The sequence below is a fragment of the Chiloscyllium punctatum genome, chromosome 8 (genome assembly GCF_047496795.1).
Source record: "Chiloscyllium punctatum isolate Juve2018m chromosome 8, sChiPun1.3, whole genome shotgun sequence".
NCBI lineage: Eukaryota > Metazoa > Chordata > Chondrichthyes > Orectolobiformes > Hemiscylliidae > Chiloscyllium > Chiloscyllium punctatum.
In genome coordinates, this window is record NC_092746.1 from 76,150,492 (window position 1) to 76,174,209 (window position 23,718).

Sequence of the window (23,718 nt, forward strand, 5' to 3'; positions counted from 1 at the left end):
AAGACATTGACAACATTCAGGTTTGAGCTGATGAATGGAAGGTATTACTTGTAGCACACAAGTACCAGCCAATGACCATTTCCATTAAAGAAGAATCCAACCCTTTTCCCTTGACATTCAGTAATACTACCATTCCTGAATCCACATGGAATAAACATGCTAGAGATTGGACATTTATATAAATACTGTGGCTGCACGAACAGGACAAATGCTGGGAACTTTGTGGCGAATAACTTACCTCCTAACTCCTCAATGCCTGTTCACCATCTATAAGGCACGAGTCAAACAGTGTAAGAGAAACAGCAAGTGCTAGAGAAACACAGCAGGTCTGGCAGCATCAATGGAGAGAGGAACAGAGTCAATATTTCGAGTCCAATGACTCTTCTTCAGATTATGACAAGTCAGGAATGTGATGGAGTATGCTCCATGGATCTGAATGAGCATGGTTCCAACAGCAACTCAAGAAATTCAACAGCATTAACATGAAAGCAGTTGGCTTGATTAGCACCTCAACCACAAACTTTAACATTCCCTTCTCCACATATATACAGTGACAGCAGAGTGTACCATCTCCAAATGCACCGGAACTGCTCACTAAGGTTCCTTAGACAGCACCGGCAGTCGCCAATGACCTAGTGTGGCACAGAGCAGCTATCCTCTAATTGGTCAGAAAATTGATGAGGTGGAACTTCCTCTTCAAAATGGACAGAAGTCCTGCCTTGTCCTAATTAAAGAGCCTGAAACATTAAAACAGAGTAAAGGAGCCAAGGGCTGGAACTTAACCTGAAATGTATATTGGGTTGCAAGAAGTATTGTCACAGCATATAATTCAGTCATAGTAACGGCAGTAGCTTATTTGCCCCTTAAATCTGTTGCATACTGCCATTTAATCCTGGCTGAACTGCATGTTCTTGCTAAGAATGAGTCCTCACAAGAGCTTACCACATATGCTGTAAGGGGAGGAAGTATAGATTTGCAATTAAAATTATCGCATCATGCCACATTGTATCTGGTGCACATGAGTGAAGACAATCCTAAGCAAAATACAGAAAACTATTTGCTGTGTTCTCAATTATGTACATGAAGAGGACAGACAGGGAAAACAGCCAAAAAGACATTTTTTAGTGTGGTGGACAGGAAATTATGTGGGAGAACTGCTATCATAATCAAGACTTATTATAACACTAGTTATAGACATTCTAAAACTGCGAGAGGGAGATTATGTCTATTTCAGTTTAACTGTGCAAGAAAATGTCCTGCCTTACAAAATAGCTTTACACAAGCAAATATTATCATGCAACACATTCTTTGGTACACAGAGAGCATTGAAATGAGTGAGTCAATTATCAGCCTGCGATTGGGGTTTTGTTTCTTTCCAGTATTCTGCATCCATCCAGTACTGAGATTTGTCAAGCACAGTATTCTCTAAGAAATTCAAGATGATTGCCAAGACAGCCTTAAACAACATTGTGGTTGAAACATCCCTCCGTCCCTGAGGTAAAACTTATGCAACATTGAAAGTCTGGTGCCATCAGAGAAAATAATAAAATCTTGCCAAGAGACACGCTAAATTGAAATACTCTCCAAAAACACTGTGTCAACAAAAAAAATGCAAAATAATCTATCTTTATTCAGACTATGTGGGGGTTGGGTTGGGAGGATGACAGGGAGGAGAGGGGGTTTAATCGAAAGAAACACAATGGGTTTCAAGGTTGATATGCTAAAAATCTGTTTTCAAATCAATAATCTGCCCAATTCTCACTCTGAAACCGTTGAGTCTATGAACCTTTTCAAAGGAAGATGGTTGTAATTTTTAATACGTCACTGGTATTCTGATTTTCAACTGAAGCCCTTCTATGCCAGATTACACCAGGAAGTCCCGGAGCAAAAAAACAGAAATTGCTGGTGAAACTCAGCAGGTCCGGCAAAATCTGTGGGAAGAAAGCAGAGTTAACGTTTCGAGGCCAGTGACTCTTCATTAGAATGAAGGGTCACCAGAGTCGAAACGTTAACTCTGTTTTCATCCAACAATGCTGCCAGACCTGCTGAGTTTCTCCAGTAATTTCTGTCTTTGTTTCAGATCTCCAGCATTCACAGTTCTTTTGGCTTTATTTTAATACAATCCTGTAGCTTCATCAAAGCTATGACAGACTTGGAGTTGAGTTCACTTACATCTATTTCCTGGATCCAGATGCCTGCCTGATGAGCCTTTACAATCTACCATTATCCAATGACCATTAACTCACATTCCACAATGGTCCCAAATTCTCACCCCTCCACCAGACCTTGACCTCTTTGCATAACAAGATCTCTGACTTGTCCAATGATCATGCTTGTTCTCTTGCAGCTTTGTGGCAAGTTCAAGTCACACGTTATTCATCTTTTAAATAAAATTAATGTTTTCCTTACCTCAGCATACTCTGTATATATTCTTTAGCAACACATCGAAACCAGGGATGTTCACAATACAATTTACTATTCTCATTGACTACAGTGTTACACATCAAAAATTAATTATTCATGGTGCATGGATAGAAGTTCTAATTACTAAAAAGGATTTTGCCCCAAACAAAGTTGTGGCTAGGACTGAATGCATGCAGCTGTTGTATAAGGAATTCTAAATCTTTATTTTATACAAATCTCATTCAGTTTGTAGTTTGTTGTTGGCAGTAAACTGGAATCTACATTAAACTGAAGTCTAACAGTAGTTGCTAGTTTTAGGCAGTGTTATTTCAAGGGTTTTAGTGAAAGAGGAGCTTAATTGAAAACCAGCTGAACCTTGATCCTCACTAATAGGTCTTTTGCATTATGAGTATGCCCCTTCAGCCAAGCTCACAGTATTGTTTGGTCTTTTAGCACAGATATAAAACCAAGTAGCTTGTCACGGTTGGCAGCTGTCATCAGTAAAGGGGATGGACATGTGGCTGAATGGTTTGGTACACTGACAATCTCATACCTGCAACATATGCCAGCAGCTTAGGAGTCAAACATGTTGCACGTGCCTCAAACAAAGAGCCACGTCTCAAAGTCTAAGTCTCTGTCAACTAAGCCAAGCGACACGATACCGGCAAGGTTCACAAAGTCAATGACAGACTCCGATATCAATCCAGAAGGTTAGCTCTGCTTGGGACATTCACAGTCAGGACTCTTTCCTCACTGGGGGTGAAGAACTGAATGTCTCCACTATACAACCCTTTCTTGCTCTTTCTAACTTGCTCTTCGATTGACAGAAAGGGAGGGATTGAGTGAGACAAAAGTGGGTGGCATGGCTGTTTGTGCTGGGTAAAAGTGGTGAAGAGTCCTAAGTAGGCAACACAGAGGGCACAGAGTTAAGTGGGGAGTTTGGGGAAATGAGATCAAGTGAGGGAAGATACTGCATGCAATATTGAGAGGTGTAGAGAAGGGGTTTTGGTTGGAGGTGCGTATAGTACAGAGATAGAGTAAATGACAGGTGGTGAAGAGAAAATGATGGCACATACCCTGGTGGAGCACAGGAGGTCACTGACCTTCTTCCTACATGGCTCCCTGTTTCTCTGTACTGGCCAGGAGGCAAACCCAAACCAGAGTGGTAGGGTTTGGTGTTTTGGCCTCCAGTGTCAGTTCTGGGTGAAGAGCATTGCCCTCCTCTGTACCACCCCATCCACCAAGCCTCCAGGTCCCTGTCTGCAATTTCCCCTTACCTGTCACATCCACACAAGTGTCACAACCAAGCAGGTTAGCTTAAGACTGAGAGTGCTTGACTTTTGAATGGACTTTGAAAGTCAACATCAGTGCCAGGGATTTCAGGATATCCTGACGACATCAAGGACAGCTGCCAATGGCGAGATGGGAGAATCAGGTCAGCATGGAAGCTATAGGGGTGTGGTGGTAATCTGTACTATACCCATCTCCAACCAAAACCCCTTCTCTATATCTCTCATTATTGCATGCAGTATCTTCCCTCACTTGGTCTCACAAGAAAACCCATTAGGTCTTGCAGAGTGAAAGCTTCCATGAAACTTGGTGAAAGTGACATCTGATGACACCTGATGGGACTCCTAATGAAGGGCCTTTGCCCGAACATCGATATTCCTGCTCCTCGGATGCTGCCTGACCTGCTGTGCTTTTCCAGTACTACTGTAATCTTGACTGAAAGTAACACTTAGCCTACTTCAGGTAGGAATCAGTGAATTAATATCAATTATTTCCAGGAAACTAGTGGCATAAACATTGTCAGCTACAATAGAAATTATTCCTTTCCTTATAGATTTCAATGAAGTGTTATCTTTTGACCCTAAAAGTTCTAAAAGCACTTACTTCTAAATACTGCATGGCAATTTTGAAATGATCACATTTTTTTTTCTTCTTGATTGCAGTGTCCTTATTAAGTACTTAGTCCTACAAGGGCTTTGATCTCCTCCATGCTGCAATGGGTTCCCTCTCCCAGTGCTGCCTCAGTCTCTATATTTAACAGAAGAAATAGGAGCAGATGTAGGATATTCGGCTCCACAAGCCTGCCCTGTCATTCTGTAAGAACATGGCTGAGCTGCTCCAGGTTTCAACTCCTCTTGCAGACCAATTCCTCATAGCCCCCAACTCCTCCATATTTCAAAAACATACTTCCCCCTCTTCAAATATTTTCAGTGATCTAGCCTCCACAAACTCTGTTGACTCTATGTTCTAGACATTCAGTACCCAATGCGAGAAAACATTTCTTTGCATCGTTGTTTTAAATGAATGTCCACTTATTCTGCTACTATGTTCTCAGTTCAAAATTTCCCCACTTCTGGGAATATCTTTCCAACATCTATCCTGTCATTCCCCTCAGAATCTCCTATGTTTCTAATCTCTAATAAATAAAGGCCTAATCTGTTTAACTGTTCTTGATAAGTCAACCCCTTCTTAGTCCAAGACTCAGCCTAATGAACCACTTTTTAACAGCTTCCTATACCAGTTCATTCTTTCTTAAATATAGAGACTGAGGCAGCACTGGGAGAGGGAGCCCATTGCAGTAGAGAAGCCCAACACGGAGGAGATCAAGCCCTTGTGGGACAAAGCACTTAACAAGGACTATGTTGCTGAACTTGTAACTTTATTTCTTATTTTCCTACTTCATAACTAAGATTTTGTACCCAGATACCTCTGTAACTAAGATGGCCCCAAGAATGGTGACTGTGTACACTTTTCACTGTCCTCCTGTATCCCTGTACTTGAGTACACATGACAATATAACCTAATTCTAATTCTAATTCTAGAACTCTGCTCAGTACTCCAGATGTGACCTCACTAACACTTGGTCCAGTTGTTACAAGACTTTCCTATTTTTTAAAATCCAACTGTCCAGCAATAAGGCCCAACATTCTATTTGCCTTCTTAATTACTTGCTGCACCTGCATGTTAACTTTTTGTTTCTTGCTCAAAAACACCCAGATCCCTCTGTGCTGCACTGTTTTGGAGTCTCACCATTTAAATAATAGTCTTCCTTTTGGACTCTTCCTATTAGAGTGCATGACCTCACATTTTCCTACATAGATCTCCATTTGCAAGATTTTGCTCATTCACTCCACCTTTCTATATCCTTATGCCCTCATCACAGCAAGTCCTATCTCCTATTTCTGTAGCATTCGCAATTTGGAAACAATATACTCTGCATCCTCCTCCAAGTCATTAACAGAAATAGTAAATAATTGCGGTCCTAGGACTGATCCTTGTGATGCTGCACTAGTTATGTCTTTCCAAACTGAAAAGTATCTGTTTTCTATGTTAACCAGTTTTTAATCCGTGCTAATACATTACCCGCAATACCACAAGCTTCTACCTTGTGCAATAAACTTTTGTCTTGAACTCGCGGGCATCCAGCTAGAGCCTGATTTAAGAGGGCAGCTGCCCCATATGACCGCTAGAATTCAAGTGGGTGAAAGAGGGTGAAGGTTTCTGATAAGTGATTGGGCCATAATCCAATTGTTTGTAATTGAAGAGTATAAACAGCCAGAGTTCATACAGGGTCAGGAACCTACTGTAAAGGAAATCAAGCATAGGCGAGTACAGGGTCGGGGGGTCTGGAGAAAGCAGAGACAAAGAAGCTAAATAATGGACCAATGAGGTCGTGAAAAGCCAGATATTGGGTTTGGGGACCAACAAGAATATAGAAGAAGCCAGAGCAGGGTCTGGAATCTATGAGGTAAGAGAGATTCATAGAGTTAGTCCAATTAATCCACGCCAAGAACTATGTACCTGCACTCCTAGGTCCCTCTGTTCTACAACACTACCCATGGCCCCCCATTAATTGTATAATCCAAAACATTGGCCAAAACATTGTTTGTTTTGTCAAAATGTAACACCTCACATTTATCCAGATTGAACTCCATCTGCCATTTTTCAGCCCACAGACCCATTCAATTGAGATCACTCAATTGGATTGTGGACCCAGGGTCACAAAGAAGCAAAAAAGCAGCTAATATAGGGTCAGTGATCTAAAAGACAAAAACAGCGAGAGCAGTAAATTGAAAGCAAGCAATTGGAGAAATGGGACAGTGCCCAGAGTGGGACGAAGTTCTAAGGAAGTACATCAATAATAAGTGGGTGGGTTGACCAATGCAGTGAGTAAATATCAGATCCGTGACCGTAGGACAAAACTGCAGGGAGGCAGCACGGAAAAATGAAGGGTATCATGCCTTAAACTCTGCAAGGCTACAGCTGCATAGAACAACTGAGAGGTAGAGAAAGGGAGAAGGTGAAGCCAAAGAAGCAGCTGGAGGAAATGAAGCAAGAACTGGAGAAAGTAACAGTCAAAGCAGCAGATCAGGAGCAGAAGAACCAGGTGAACATGGTACGCTGGGGGCAGTTTCAGACTCAGTGTGCTAGAGTGTACGAAGAGGCACAGCGCACACTGAGTGATCAGAACGCTACTCAAAAAGCTGTGGGGGAGCTAGTTTTGAGAAGATTTGTAGCTCAGGTTGAGGTTCTGGATGTAGGTTTGCTCACTGAGTTGGAAGGTTCATTTCCAGACGTTTCATCACCATACTAGGGCGAAGCACTGCTGATAATTCCTGCTTTCTATTTATATGTTTGGGTTTGTTCAGGTTGGTGATGTCATTTCCGGTGATGTCATTTCCTGTTCTTTTTCTCAGGGGGTGGTAGATGGTGTCTAACTCAATAGATTAAAAAAAGAATGGGTACCCAATGAACACAGTTCGCCAATTTCTCAGCAACAAACCCAAACAAGCAGACAAAACAAGTCCAGAAACCCTAGCCACTCTCCCCGACATCAAAGACATCTCGGAAATGACTGCCAGACTATTCAGACCCTTTGGCATTATGGTAGCCCATAAACCCACGAACACACTAAAACAGCAGCTAATGAACTTGAAAGGCCCTATACAGACAACAAGCAAAACTAATGTCATTTATAAAATACCATGCAAGAATTGTAACAAACCATTACATTGGATAAACAGGCAGAAAACTAGCCACCAGGATACATCAACTAGCCAAAAGGTGACATGACCCTCTCTCACTAGTATCCTTACATACAGATGAGGAAGGACACCACTTCAACTGGAACAACACATCCATCCTAGGATAAGCTAAACAGAGCCACGCACAAGAATTCCTAGAAGCATGGCATTCCAACCGGAACTCTATCAACAAACACATCAAGTTAGACCCCATCTACCACCCCCAGAGAAAAAGAACAGGAAATGACATCACCACAGGAAATGTCACCACAGGAAATGACATCACCAACCCAAACAGGAATTATCAGCAGTGCTTCGCCCAGAGGTCCACTAAAAATGTTACCTAGTATGGTGAAGAAAAGTCTAGAAATGAACCTTCCAGCTCAGCGAGCAAACCTACATCCAGAGCTGTGGGGGAAATGTAAAAACCCACAGGTTACGCTCAGAGTGCAGAATCAAGCAAGCAAAGAAAACAGATCCCATACTGTGGACCACTCAAAATGCCAGAGTAAGATTGAAAAATTAAAAGTCTCGACTTTCCATACAAAAGGGATATGTGTATTTGGAACAAGAAAATCAAATGGGCAAAAGCAATTATGAGATTGACTGGGAGAAAATGGATGACTCCATATGGCAACCCAAGATGACTCAGGAGAAGATCCACCCTGAGACCAATCTTCATGGAAGAGATCCAGCTTTACATTGGAGAGGGAAGAGATTACAACCACTCAGCTCAAATACATGGAAGTTGCAAGTAATATTCTTTCTCAGACTAATAGATCTGGATAAAGAGTAAATATTGTGGGAATTTGAGAAATGCTCACATGGTGCATTTAAGAAGGAATATTTTGTTAATAAAATTGAGTTGAACTGCAAGCTAAGTTCTGTGGCCCTTTGTCCACCTCACCAACATCAGTGGTTGGGTAAAGAGTTTTTCAGACATAAACTGGGCGATGTGTTCAAACCACAGACAACAAGTGTTGAAAAGAGCAGGTCAGATGTCAGGCATACTATGGTGAGTAACTCACCTCCTCTTGACTCCCCAAAACCTGTCTATCATCTACCTGGGCACAAGTCAGGAGTGTGATGGAATGCTCCCCAATTATCTGGTTGGGTACAGCCCCAACAACACTCAAGAAGGTTGACACCATCCAGGATGAAGCAGCCCATATGACTGGCATCACATCCACAAGCATGCACTTACTCCACCAGTAGCATGCACTTCCTCCACCAGAACTGTCGACAAGATAACATGGCTAAAAATACCAAAGATCCTTATACAACACCTTCCAAGTCCAAGACCATTTTCATCTAGAAGGACAAGGGCAGCAAATATATGGGAATACCACTATTTGCAAGTTCCTCACCAACCCATTCACTATCCCGATTTGGAAATATATTGTCAGTCCTTCATTGGTTGTTGGGGCAAACTCCTGGAATTCTCTCTCCAACGACATTGTGGGCTTACCCACAGCAGGTGGACTGTAGCCATTCAAGAAGGCAGCTCACCATCACCTTCTCACGGTAAGCTAGGGCTGGATAATAAATACCGGCCAGCCAGCGACACCCAAATCCCTCGAATGAATTACAAAAAACTACAGCAATATGCTTGACTTTTAACTGCCCTCTGAGCAATTAAGGATGGGTAATAAATGCTGGCCTAGCCAGTGACATCCAAATCCATGAATGAATATGGAAAAATTGGCATTTTCCCAACAACAGATATGAGCCTAACTGGTTAAAAGTTTCCTGCTTTCAGTCTCCTTTCCTTCTTGAAAAGGCCATGACGATTGCAGTTTTCCAATTTATAGGATCATTCCCAGAATCCAGAGAGTTCTGGAATATTTTAACCAATACCTCCACTGTTTCTACAGCCACTTTCTTTAAAACCCTTGGTCCTAACAGGTCATCTGCCTTTAGTCCCATTAATTTGTCAAATAATCTGCCTTTTATCATAGACACTATTAAAAGATCTGTCTTCCTATTAGCACTTTGTTTATCTATTATATTTGGGATGCTTTCGGAGCCCTCTACCATGAAGACAGATGTAAAATATTGATTTAAATTATCTTCCAATTTTGTGTTCCCCATTATCAATTTCCAGTCACACCCTCTAAGGTCTCACATCATCTTTAGCTACTCTCATTCCTTTAATACACCTTTAGGAACTCTTGCTGTTTGTTTTTATATTACTTGACAATTTACTTTCCTGAAGAAGGGCTCATGCCTGAAACGTCGATTCTCCTGCTCCTTGGATGATGCCTGACCTGCTGCGCTTTTCCAGCAACACATTTTCAGCTCTGATTTCCAGCATCTGCAGTCCTCACTTTCTCCTAATTTACTTTCATTAGCAATTTTCTTGTCTTTTTCAGCTTTTTAGTGATCCACTGTCTGTTTCTGAAAAATATTCCAAATCCATGAGTTTTTGCTGCTTTGTATGTCTTCGTTTTTGATTGGATACTCTCCTTGACTGCCTTTATTAATCATGGGTGGTTCATCCTTCTTATCAAGTCCTTTTTGGGTCCAGAATAAATTTTTGCTGAACATGATGAAATATCTGCTTAAACTTATTCCATTGCTCACCTACTGACCTTCCCTTTAGTCTACTTTCCTAGCCCGCTTTAATAACTCTTTTTCTTGCACTTCTGTAGTTGTATTTATTTATTTTGAAAACATTGGTTTGAGACTCCAATTGCTCTGCCTCAAACTGAAATTGAAATTCATCTAAGTGGCAATCGTTACCCCCTACAGAATCCTGAACTATGAGAACGCTTATTAATCCTACCTCATTAGACATTACTAGATCTATAATAGTCAATTCTTAGATAGGATGTACAACGTACTGCCCTATGAAACAATTCCTGATGCACTCTATAAATTCATCTTCCATGATACCCTTTCTTATGTGACTTGCCCACTCAACAGAAAGGTTAAAGTCATAGCAATTGTATACACTTCTTACATACCTCCATTATTTCCTGCTTTATAACTTTACTAGTGAGGCACCTTTTTGGGAACCAATTGACAATTCCCTGTGACCTCTTTCCCTAGCTATTCCTTATTTCTTTCCAAGCTGATTTCACATTGTGATCTCTTGCACCTACATGTCTGCCATGATTAGAATAATCACCTTACATGAATGGTTGCACTGCACTCTAGTGATCCTCAGCCCTTCAGAATTCCAGTTACATGTGCTACATATGCAGGTTGTCTGGTCTATAAATTATCAAGTTTCTAATCAAGACAATGCATTAGATAGAAATTCTGTTATGAGGTCAGACACATCCTCACTGACAGATAGAATATTGTTCAGCAACTTTTCTGAAATGTTCCAACTCATATTTCAGGGTTTTTCAAGGCCAGCATCAGAGAAATAGAAATAGAAGTTTATCAGCTTCTGGAAGAGAGAAATGTATGAGGAGATTAAAAGAGACAGAAAAAAGATGTACAGCTGAGGAATGTTGTAGAAGGTAATGATTCTGAAGTGTTAATGTTCATGTTATATTGACTTCACCCAATCTCATGATGTCACACATAATTGGTGGGTGTTCTACTCTAACTTTTGAAGGGAGCCAATGTATATGTACCAGCTCCCTAAGTTCCTGATAATTATAAATCACCAAATGTATTTGCACATTTTGCCTTTATGCAATAAACTGCCTTGTTGTCTAAGAACAGTGCCTCTTCTGTAGACATTGTCCAGTGGTGTATACTCTGCCCCTGATCACTAGATGGCAATAACAGAGACATAGGAGGATTGGTGGCAGTGAACTTCCTCAGTTACCATCTATCCAGTACCATACATCGATTGAGGCGAGAAATACCACAAGGTACCAACTGTCATCATCTGGAAAAATACCACAGGCCAAAAAAAAACTTAAGTGTTATACTTGTGAAACTAGGAAAGTGTGCTCATTTTGGAGGGAGTCTATTAGAATTAGTAAATTTTTGTTATATTCCAAGCTCAATTATTAAATCAACAAAAGAGGAATTAATAAATACTGCAAAATTAAAATGGCAATTTTATTTGTGCCAATAATAATTACAATTTGGAGATGCCAGTGTTGGACAGGGTGTACACAGTTAAAAATCACACAACACCAGGTTATAGTCCAACAGGTTTAATTGGAAGCGCTAGCTTTAGAAGCGCCGCTCCTTCATCAGGTGGCTGTCGAGTACACAATTGTAAGACACAGAATTTATTGCAAATGTTTACAGTGTGATATAACTGAAACTATACATTGAAAAATACCTTGATTGTTCGTTAAGTCTCTCATCTGTTAGAATGACCATGTTAGTTTCACTTCTTCCATATGTAAATCACAAAACTTTTTAAAAACTTACCTTCTCAGGTTAACTATAACAATTGGTGTCAGCCAAGATAATGTGTTGAAGGTGTTAGCCCCCTGTGTACTATTGTCTGTGCCATAATGTTTCGACTGATTCTAATCCAAAAAATGAATTAACAGAGTCTTACATGGATTCATGCAGTCTTAGAGCAAAGTACAATGTAACTCTGCAAGTACAAATTCACCCCAAAAATGTATAGGTTTGTGTGAATGTGTGCACCTGGGGTGGGGGGTTGTGAGTGCCTGTGAGAGAGAGAGTGTATATGTGTTTGTGTGAGTGTAAAGGGATCTATGTCTGTGAGAGGGTGCATGTGTGTGGGAGTGTGTGTCTCTGTAGGAGTGTGTGTGAGTGTCTGTGTGTGAATCTGTGTTTAGGAGTGCCTGTGTGTGTGTGTCTGTGTTTAGGAGTGCCGCCGTGTGTGTGTGCACATATGCGTGTGTGTGTGTGTAAGAGAGTCTGTCTGTGTGTATAATGCAATGGTGGTCACTTGTAATGTGACATGAACCCAAGGTCCTGATTGAGACCCTCCCTATGGGTACGGAACTTAGCTATCAGCCTCTGCTCGGCCACTTTTCACTGCTGCCTGTCCCGAAGTCCACCTTGGAGGATGGTCACCCGATCGTTGTTCGGAGCAAACTGCCCAGCTTTCAGGACAACTCTATACAACCCTGTCATGGTAGGCACTGCAAGACATGTCAGAATGTGTACGTGGATACCACCTTTACGCACGAGGACACCTCCCACCATGTATTTGGCAGGTACTCATGCGACTCAGCCAGACTGGTCTATCTCATACGCTGCAGGCAAGGATGCACTGAGGCATGGTACATTGGTGAAAGTGAGCAGAGGCTATGGCAACAGATGAATGGGCACCATACAGCAATCAACAGACAGGAGTGTTCCCTCCCAGTTGGAAAGCACTTCAGTGGTCAGGGATATTCGACCTCAGACCTCCAAGGCGGACTTCAGGGCAGGCAGCAGCAAAAAGTGCTGAGCAGAGGCTGATAGCTAAGTTCGGTACCCATAGGGAGGGCCTCAACTGGGACCTTGGGTTCATGTCACATTACAGGTGATCACCATTGCACTATGCACACAGACTCTCCTGCGCGCGCGCGCACACACACACACACACACACACACACAAACACAGACACTCACACACACTCCTACAGAGACACACACTCCCACACTTTACACTCACACACACATATACACTCTCAGATACTCACAACCCCCCCACCCCAGACACACACACACAAACCCACATGCACATATACACATATACGTTTGTGGAGTAAATTTGTACTTGCAGAGTTACATTGTACTTGCAGAGTTACATTGTACTTTGCTCAAAAACTGCATGAATCCATGTAAGACTCTGTTAACCCATTTTTTAGATTAGAATCAGTCTAAACATTATGGCACAGACAACAGTACACAGGGGGTTAACACCTTCAACGCATTATCTTGGCTGACATCAATTGTTAATGTTCATCTGAGAATGTAACTTTGTAAAAAAGTTTTGTAATTTACATATGAAAGAAGTGAAAATAACATGGTCATTCTAATAGATGAGAGACTTAAGAAACAATCAAGGTATTTTTCAATGTATAATTACAGTTACATCAAACTGTAAACCTTTGCAGTAAATTCTGTGTCTTACAATTGTGTGCTCCACAACTACCTGATGAAGGAGCAGCACTCTGAAAGCTAGTGCTTCCAATTAAACCTGTTGGACGAAAACCTGGAGTTGTGTGATTTTTAATACTAATTACAGTATTCTTCAACTCCTTCAATATTTCCATAAACTTTCTCTGTTTCTGCACTGGCTTGTCTGGTGTTGGCTCAATAGAGCTGTTTGGTCTTTGAATCAGATGACTGAGATTTGAAAGACACATTCCAGAAACTCAGGCACATAAGCCAATCTGACATTTCCATTTAAAACTGGAGGATTGTTTTTTTGAGATGCCTATTTCATGTGAGGCATTAACCAAAACTCTACTAGTCCTATCAGATTCATGCAAATTATAAAAGCAATGTTGTTTATTGCAATATTTGAAATCTTGCCATGTGTATTTTAGCTATCATGTTTGCCTTTATAATTGCTTCACATTTCAATAGTATATCATTGGCAATGAGAAAATGGTTGGCATTGTTAGAAAAGTAAGTATTTCTTTCTTAGGATAACTTTAATTTGTTTTATATAAGGAAGGATGCAGCCATTGCAGAATTATTATCTTCCATTACCTATTTGGTTAACTCTGGAAACTCTTAATTGTTGATCTTTAGAGCAATTTGTCTTGGAGAAAATAACTTGTAATTAATATAAGTACCGTCATACACAATTCAACACACAACCACACTGACGAAAGATAATTACTGCAGACATTTGTCAAAAGTTGGGATTAGTCTACATATATTGACACAAGCTTGATGGGCCACCTTGGCAATGAATGACTGTACATCAATCAGGCTTTGAAAGAGTTGAATTTAAGCAAACTAATTTTGATAATACGCTAGTGAATATTTGTTGGACAATCTGCCAGTGATATTATACTAGTCTAACGAGTATCTCTACTATTTTTATATTCTTCTGTCCCTCTCTTCCAATGCTCAAGAATATTGTCTCTGTTCTCATGTCTGATCTTCCTTTAAAAAGCAATACACTTATTAAATAATGCTGATTTAACACTAAATTGCTATTCAAAATGTACTTTCTAAAAATATAACACACATGAGCTACAATCTAAACAACAAAAATGGAAAATGCTAGAGAAACTCAGCAGGTGTGGCAGCATCTGTGGAGAGAGAAACTGAGTTAATGTTTCACATTCAAAGACTTTTCTTCAGAACATTATTATGTCACATGTCACTGTATTGATATTTTTCTGTGCTTTTCTTTATTTGATATTCTGCATGATAAAGTTTGCCAAATGGAAAAGGGCGAATCCACCAATTCAATCTGAAACTGATGTTACAAAAGCAAGAACATAAATGATCATTGGATCATGTTGCTTTTTAACCAGATTTTAGATACTTTAAGAATTATGAACTCATTTACTAGGTCTTGATGCCTGCCTGTGTAAGGTGATATGGCAAGGTTTGTAATGCAATTCACTAAATTCTCAATGGATCAAATGGATGGACCATGATCTTATCAGTAACTATGGCTCTATGCCTGACAATTGGAGATCAACAAGCATGGTGGGAAATTATGCTAATTTTACATACACACAGATCAGCTTGCTGTGAAAATTAAAACCAGACTGCCAAGTAGGCAAAGTGCTAATGGGAGGTGATGGTCTCGTGAAACTATCACTCGGATATTCATCTATAGACCCTGTATTGTCCTGGGGACCTGGGTTCACTCCCACCATGGCAGATAGTGGAATTTGAATTCAATAAAAATCTGGAATCAAAAGTTTGGCAATGACCATTAATTGATTGTTGGAAAGGTCCATCTGGTTCCTTATATCTTTCAAGAAAGGAAACGAACATTCTTACCCTACATGTGACTCCAGACTCCCAGCATTGTGGTTGACTCTTAAACTACCCTCTGGGCAATTAGGGATGGGCAATAAAAACTGGCTGAGCCAGCAATGTCCTCATCCTGTGAAAGAATTATAAAAACTAAACATTATTGCAAAAAGGGAGGAAATTAGACTGATAAGAGGAACCATGTAGACCGATGTCACCTATTTACATGAACCCTTAGAGTCATAGAGATGTACAGCATGGAAACAGACACTTTGGTCCAACCCGTCCAGGCCGACCAGATATCCCAACTTAATCTAGTCCCTCCTGCCAGCACCCGGCCCATATCCCTCCAAACCCTTCCTATTCATATACCCATCCAAATGCCTTTTAAATGTTGCAATTGTACCAGCCTCCACCACTTCCTCTGGCAGCTCCGTCCATACACGTACCACCCTCTGTGTGAAGATGTTGCCCCTTAGGTCTCTCTTATATCTTTCCTCTCTCACTCTAAATCAAAGCCCTCTAGTTCTGGACTCCCCGACCCCAGGGAAAAGGCTTTGACTATTTACCCTATCCATGCCCCTCATAATTTTGTAAACCTCTATAAGGTCACCCCTCAGCCTCCAATGCTCCAGGGAAAACAGCCCCAGCCTGTTCAGCCTCTCCCTATAGCTCACATCCTCCAACCCTGGCAACATCCTTGTAAATCTTTTCTGAACCCTTTCAAGTTTCACAACATCTTTCCGATAGGAAGGAGACCAAAATTGCATGCAATAGTCCAACAGTGGTCTAACCACTGACAAATGACATCAGATAAATGAGCTCAGAACTATGAGGGTTTTGTGCAAGCGTGCAGGAGATTAAACAGGCTGGGCAAAAATGTATCAAGGTTTGCATAAAGATTTGTAGCTTGGGTGGCAGTTGTCATAGTTGTGGGTATGTTTGCCGAGCTGGGAGGGTGATTTACAGACATTTCATTTACAGACATCATCAATGCTTTGGAGCCTCCTGTGAAACGTTGTTGTACTGTGTCGTCTGGAATTTATTTGGTTCCATTCCTGCTGCTTCCGATTGCCAGTTCTGGATTTTTATTGTAGTGGCCGGTATATTGGGTCTAGGTCCATGTGTTTGCTAATGGAGTGCCATGCTTCTAGAAATTATCTGGCTCTCCTATGTTTAGCTTGTCCTATGATTGTTGTATATCCCAGTTGAATTTCTGGTCCTTTTCATCTGTGTGTATGGCTACTAGGGACAGCTGGTTGTGGCGTTTAGTGGCTAGTTGGTGTTCATGGATGCGATTGGCAGTTGGCCGAAGGTACACAAACCAGACATACCACTTAGACCCATTGTGGCACTCTCAGGAACTCCATTGCATAAACTAGCAAAAGAATGCCAACAAAAACTGAAACATCTTATCAGTGGATCCAAACACTCCATGAAATTATCACAGGTATTCCTAGACAACATCAAGAATATCAACATAGACAAGAGCAAAGCAATGGTCTCATGTGATGTAACGGCACTATTCACTTCAATTGACAAAACTCTAGCCTGAGAGACAATAGCTAACCTCCTGCACAAACAGAACAGACAGCACAATGGGGAACCTATCAACAAGGACTGCATACGCAAACTACTAAACCTGAACTTGACAACACACTTCACATTCAACAACCAAATATATGAACAGATCAATGGAACACCTTTGGGCTCACCCATCTCTGGGCTCATAGTAGGAGCAGTGATGCAAAGAGTGGAATAAACAGCCCTCCCACAAATCCAACACAAATCTGCATCAGATACTTGGACCGACACTTTTGTTCTGGATGTAGGTTTGCTCACTGAGCTGGAAGGTTCACTTATAGACGTTTCATCATCATACTAGGTAGCATCTTCAGTGAGCCTCCGGAAGAAGCTCACTTTCTATTTATTTGTTTGGGTTTCCTTGGGTTATCAGGGGTAGTATGGTGATGAAACGTCTGAAAACGAACCTTCCAGCTAAGCGAGCAAACCTACATCCAGAACATCAACCTGAGCTACAAATCTTCTCAAAACTCGTTGACACTCTTGTTATCATTAAGAGAACAGAAGTGGAGAACACACATGAATTATCAACACCACGCTCACAGGGATCAGATTTATGAGAGAGGAGGAAACCAACAATCAACTCCCATTCCTGGATGTGATGGTAGAAAGAACACAGAATGGTGAATGCATCACAAAGGTGTACAGGAAAGCCACACACATGAACCAGGTCCTGAACTACAACAGCAACCAACTGAACACACACAAGAGAAGCTTTTCAAAAGGGCTGCAACATACTGCAGCACTCCCGACCTACAAAGAGAAGAACACTTCCACAGACTCTTCGCCAAGAACGGATATCCCTATAACCTCATCCGCAGATGCCTAACAGACAAACAATGTGGAGAGGACATGCCACAACCTACCTTCCTAGCCATACTACTTTACATTAAAAAAATCTCGAAACTGACAGCCAAATTTCCCCAACTACTGGGATTACTGACAGCATATAAACTGACAGTCACATTCAGCCGACAACTCACCAGGACTAAAGACCCAATACCCATCATGTGCAAGACTAACGTAATTTACAAGATTCCATCTGAAGACTGCATGAAACACTTTATAGGACAAACAGGCAGATAACTAGCAATCTGCATCCACAAACACCAACTTGCCACTAAATGCCACAACCAGCAGTCCCTCGTAGCCACACACACAGATGATAAGGACTATTAATTCGACTAGGACAACACAATGACCATAGGGCAAGCTAAACAGAAGACAACCAGAGAATATCTAGAAGCATAGCACTCATACACGGACTCTATCAACAAGCACATTGACCTGTACCCAATATAGCTGCCACTACAATGAACAACTGGAACCGGCAACCGGAAACAGCAAAAACTAAACCAAATAAACTTCAGAAGACCCAGTACAGCAGCGCTTCAACTGGAGGGTCCAAGGCACTGTAGACATCACCTAGTCAGGGGACGAAACGTCTGCAAATCAACTTCCCAGCTCGAGCGAACATACCCACAACGACAAAAAAATGTATATCAGACACTACATCAAAAAAACAATGACAGTGACAACACATTCATTGAGAAGAGGACACCCTGACTCTGGAGGGCAAAAGTGAGGATTGCAGATGCTGGAAATCAGAGTCTAGATTAGAGTGGTGCTGAAAGTTTGCCTGAAACGTCGATCTTCCTGCTCCTCAGATGCTGCCTGACCTGCTGTGCTTTTCCAGCACCACTCTAATCTAGACCCTGAGTCTGGAACTGACTGTCAGACTGAAACTGATCAGTTCTTCACAGATTCTAATGATATCTTAGTCAAACAGTTAGATAATGTGTTGATTGTGTGCATTCTAAGAACGAATGAGTTAATAAAGAGGAAGTTGTATTATATTCTAATTTGGCTGCCTGTCCTTTGTCTGTCATGAAATTTGAGACCCTAGTGGTAAAACTGCCAACAATATGATGTACTCAGATTATTGACCTGACATATGAGCTGTACAATTATTCTAATGTTGAAATAAATGATGGTAAACCATAAATTTCTGCAGTTCTAAGGAAAAAACACTGCTCACTTGTTGACCTTATTAAGTCTAAGGAGGAAGCTAGGTGAAATTAGATTGGATGATAACTCATTAAGTCTGTCTTGGCAGCAGTTGTAAACCTGTGCTTGAGTACTCTGCACATTAGATGATCACAATCTGGTTGTGAAAACTGGAGAAGAATGTGAATAGACAGGTTAAGTCTGGAGGGTGAACCAGAACAAAAGAATTCTGAGCTGGAGAAGGCCATTCGGCCTATCAAGCCTGCTGCACCATTTAGATCTGGGTTCTGAGCTCCATTTTCTTGTCAAGTCCCCATACCCCTTAACTCCTCTGCAATCAAAAAGCCCAATTCAGCACCGAACATATCCAATGACCCAGACTCAACTACTTTCTAGGAAAAGCATTTCCCAGACTCCCTGGGAAAAACAAACTCACCTCAATGTTCAATGGGAGCTCCCCATATTGGTCTCCCCAGAATAATGGGGTTTAGTGGACCATATATGTTTTCTAATTTCTATTTGCAATTCCGTTTTCAATTTAAGTTAACTAGGCAGCTTGAAAATCAGAAACAAACTCCTTGGAGTTTGGGAAGTATAGCAGGATTGATTTCCTCTTCACAATTAAAATACACAGATGTTGCACCAGGGTAGCACTCGCGGCTCCTTCCACTTCTCCCATGGCAATACATAAACTCATAAACTGGGCAGACTATAAGTGCTGGGCACAGCGAGTGCGAAGATTACACTTCTGAGAGTCGAGACGGGTTGAGGATTAATTTGGAGGCTCTTTCCCACCATAAAAGGACAGCTTGTGAATGACGCGGGCGGTGTGGGGAAGACGCCTCCCTCTCAAGTGCTGTCCACATGAGCAGCAGGCGAGAGAGCAAACACAGGAAGGTCTCAGTGAACACAGAACAACACGGCTGAGAGCCCGGGGACCCCCCCCCCCCCCCCCCTTCTCTCTCACACACACACACTTCATTCACTCACTCACTCTCAGCCAAGCTACAGATCAGACCTCCTTTCATTGCTGGATAACCAGGCTGCATCTCTGCAGAGAGAGAGAGGAAGCCAGTGTGGACCTCAGAAACCACTGATCCTTCACAGGCTGACAGCACAGAAGTGCATCTTACTCCTCCTGGATCAGCTGGCTCCCAGCTCCGCGATGCCTCTTTCTCGTTACCGCCAGAGGTTCGGTCCCCGGAGTCGCCTCTTCCACTTACTGTCGCTGTTGGTCCCTGGATGTGTCGCCTTTAACCTGGAGGTGTCCCGGCCGGCGGTTTACAGCGGGCCCCCGGGCAGCTACTTCGGATACTCGGTGGATTTCTACTCGCCTGATCAAAACACGTGAGGAACATCCTACTCTCTCCTGTTTCCTAAACAAATACCGAGAGTTACCAGAACTCCTCACCTCGTTGTCGCGAAGTTTGTTTGAACAGTTTGTCAGATTGTGCCCATTCTATCATGTTGTGGCTCCAATTGTTTGGAGCATGTGCTGGAGACGGTTCGCAATGTGCGTTTGGAGTTGGTGGTAACGATTTCTGATTTTGTCGTAGTCCTGTGTTGTGACTTGTGTTTCTTCTTTCTCTCTCTTTTTGTGGGTCGTGCGGGGGGTGGTATCTCCAGAGTCAGTGTCCTTGTTGGAGCTCCGAAAGCCAACACCAGCCAACCCGGGATAGTGGAGGGAGGAGCGGTGTATTTCTGCAGCTGGGCGGCAGGAGGTGCCACTTGCAGCCAAATTCCCTTCGATAGAAGCAGTAAGTGTGGAGAAGCATCCGGGCTCCACCCCCGTGCCATTTCTTTCCCCAGTGCTTTAACTTATTCCCTCCTCTCCTGCTAAGCGACGGATAACCCTTCAATCTCGGAAGGAACAAATCCCCAGAGAACTGCAATCGCGTGCATGTATTTTATTTCTGCTCACTAACTTTACCTCAGACTATCGCGAAACTATCACTTTAAGAGCTACATATAGGACTAAATTACAGTTTTTAAAGAATATGTGTTGTTCAGCACGGAAAAATGTGCGTTTAATTCCTACTGCGAATACTAAATGTTCCACAGAAAGTTTTAAAAAAAGCATTTGGTTAAGAGTAACACCATCGCTTTAAAGCTTTGATCATAAGATTATGACAATTTCAAAATGAAACGTGTTTGTTCTCAGTTACCTTGACTGAGATCGGAACGAAAAAGAAAATTTATGCCAGGAAATTTAACCAGTAGAATTAATTCAAGGTTATTCATCCTAAATGAAAATACTGTAGATAAATTATTCTTGCCATTGCCTAAGAATTAACAAAACTAACTGCTATATATATATCTGCGCTGAATTAAGTTGTATTTTGTGCTAAAATAAATAAAATGCATTTTTGGTTTTAAATGTGGATCTCCCTTTTAATAACAAAAACAAAAGTTGCTGGAAAAGCTCAGAAGGTCTGGCAGCATCTGTGCAGAGAAATCAGAGTTAGCTTTACCGTCCCGGTGACCCCTCGGACCTGAAACGTTAACTCTGATTTCTCTCTTCACGGATGCTGCCACACCTGCTGAGCTTTTCCAGCTATTTCTGTTTTTGTTTCCGATTTACGCCATCTGCAATCCTTTCGGTTCCCTTTTTAATAGTTGAATAAAAATTAAAATTTAAGTAGAAATAGCTGAAATGAGTGCTTACATAAATCCACATGGTCGAGCCTTGAGAAGAAATAGTTTAGAAATATATTAAACGATCAAAAGCCACTGCTCACTCAGTCTTATTTTATAAATATCTAGGTATCTTGTTAAAAGATCTGTAAATATTTTGGCAAAGATGTAACTGTACAGAGCAGCTTGTGCAGGATCCAGGTCTTAGGAACTGGAGAGGGATGAGGTGCAGGGATGGGAGATTGCTAACCATGATTCCTCATAGTCGTGAAACAGCAGAAGCAAGCAGACTCCTTAAATTGAATTTAACATCTGTTGACAACTTTTTTTTATGACATGTTTGAAGTAAAGCTATAGAAGGGCAGTCAAGCACTCCCCTCCTTAACAATTCATAAAGAAGTTCATGGACAGGCAGTGAAATTGGGGAGGGATGAACATGTGGGAAATCAGTTTGCTTCAAAAAGAGAGGGGGTGAAGAATTGTCTGCTTTTTATTAAAGACTGAGAAGCATCATAATTGAGCTGATTTTAAAAACAGATGGTTCCTTTTATGTTGACATCTGCAAAGTATATGTTAAACAAAGTTGGAGAGATGTCTCCGGTTGGGTGTACATATAATTAAATCACGAACCAGTTTTTGCTCCATTTTTAAAAATAAAACAATTAAATAAATTATATTCTTTTAGCAGGAATTTAATGGCATTGTGTTGTATAACTTATCATCAAGCATTTTAAAAATCTAAAATGTGAAAGTTTGTAAGTATCATCACAACTGTAAATAGAGGAAATTATCATCAAATAGTTCTTTATAAATTGAGTACAATAAGGAGCATGGATTATAAAAAATATTACTGAGAAAAACAGATTTGTACCTTTTCCTTTGTCACTCTATTTGGAGTTAGCTAATTCATTGTGAAAACAACTCTAACAAATTACTAAATCATTATGCTTTGCTATTGATAACCTTCAATGGTATACAATTAGTGTGGTAATGCAGATTAAATATAATTACAAGGTATTAATGAGCAACTTGCAATTGATCTCAATATGACAAAATGTGAAACACTGTAATTTTATTCCCTTTTTTGCTGCCTATAAATGAAAAGAGGATATTAAAACATGCATAATAAACTTTTTTTTAATATTAGGTAACAGAAGCATTAGAATTAATGGCACCAGGGAACCTATTGAATTTAAATCCAATCAGTGGTTTGGGGCAACGGTCAAATCGCATAAAGAAAAGGTTGTGGTAAGTCCTTAGAAATGATAAGGCTCAAAATCTTGAATCAGTTCAATATGGATATTTTTTAATCAACCTGTTCAGATCTCTGAAGCAGGTGGGACTTAAACCCAGACATCTGGACACCACCAGAGACGGTACACTGTACCACAAGTACTCTTGAGTTAGACAAATACCTGGGTATTTTGTTTTAAAAAGTGCCTATTTTACTGGTGCCTGACATTGAAATTTGTAAATAATATATAACAATATAAGTAACAGCTTTTTTAGGTTTACATTGTAAAAATGTAAGATGCAATATGGGCAATAACATGCACCTCACTTGACTTTTGTACACTTTCCAGCTTTTTTTTAAAATAAGCTTTATTTATATAGTGTAGTAATTGTGCTTAGCTTATATCCATTAGGTAAATGAATTACTAATTTGCGGGAACATATACTCCCTGAAACAATAAACCATAAGACGTAGGAGCAGACGTTGGCCATTTAGCCCATCAAGTCTGCTGTACCATTCAATGAGATAGTGACTGACTTGATAATCCTCAAACCCACTTTTCTGCCTTATCTCCATTTCCTTTATTATTAGAGATCTGACTACCTCAGCTATAAATATACTTAATGACTCAATTTTGACAGCCCGCTACAGTAAAGAATTCATAGATTGAGTACCCAATAAGAGAAGAAACATCCTCCTCACTTCCATTTTAAATGGGTGACTTCCTACTCTGTGATTATGCCCTATGATCTGAGACTCTCACGAGGGGAAGCAACTTCCCCACATCAACACTGCAAACCCTCCTAAGAATCTGATGTATTGCATTAAGGTAGCATCTTATTCTTCTAAACTACAAAGACTGCAAGCCTAATATACTCAATCTTTCCTCTTAAGAAAATTCCTTCTTTCACGGGTAGTTAGTGAACTTTCTCTCAACTGCTTCCAATATCAGAATATCTTTCTTATAAGAGGGGCCCAAAACTCTTCCAGGTGTGG

General features: G+C 41.0%; 1 protein-coding gene and 1 long non-coding RNA gene across 2 annotated transcripts in view; one reads left to right on the top strand and one right to left on the bottom strand.

Annotated features, from left to right (window-relative positions):
- LOC140480662 (uncharacterized) overlaps window positions 1-20,231 on the bottom strand; it is a 35,865-nt gene extending 15,634 nt beyond the window's left edge. The window contains exon 1 of the long non-coding RNA XR_011961375.1: window positions 20,078-20,231. This is a non-coding gene — a long non-coding RNA (uncharacterized lncRNA). The remainder of the gene's footprint in view (window positions 1-20,077) is intronic.
- itga8 (integrin, alpha 8) overlaps window positions 19,792-23,718 on the top strand; it is a 219,569-nt gene continuing 215,642 nt past the window's right edge. Inside the window, exons 1-3 of the mRNA XM_072575823.1 lie at window positions 19,792-20,201; window positions 20,481-20,611; window positions 22,636-22,736. Coding sequence (XP_072431924.1) covers window positions 20,020-20,201; window positions 20,481-20,611; window positions 22,636-22,736 — 414 coding nt within the window. The 5' untranslated portion in view covers window positions 19,792-20,019. The remainder of the gene's footprint in view (window positions 20,202-20,480; window positions 20,612-22,635; window positions 22,737-23,718) is intronic.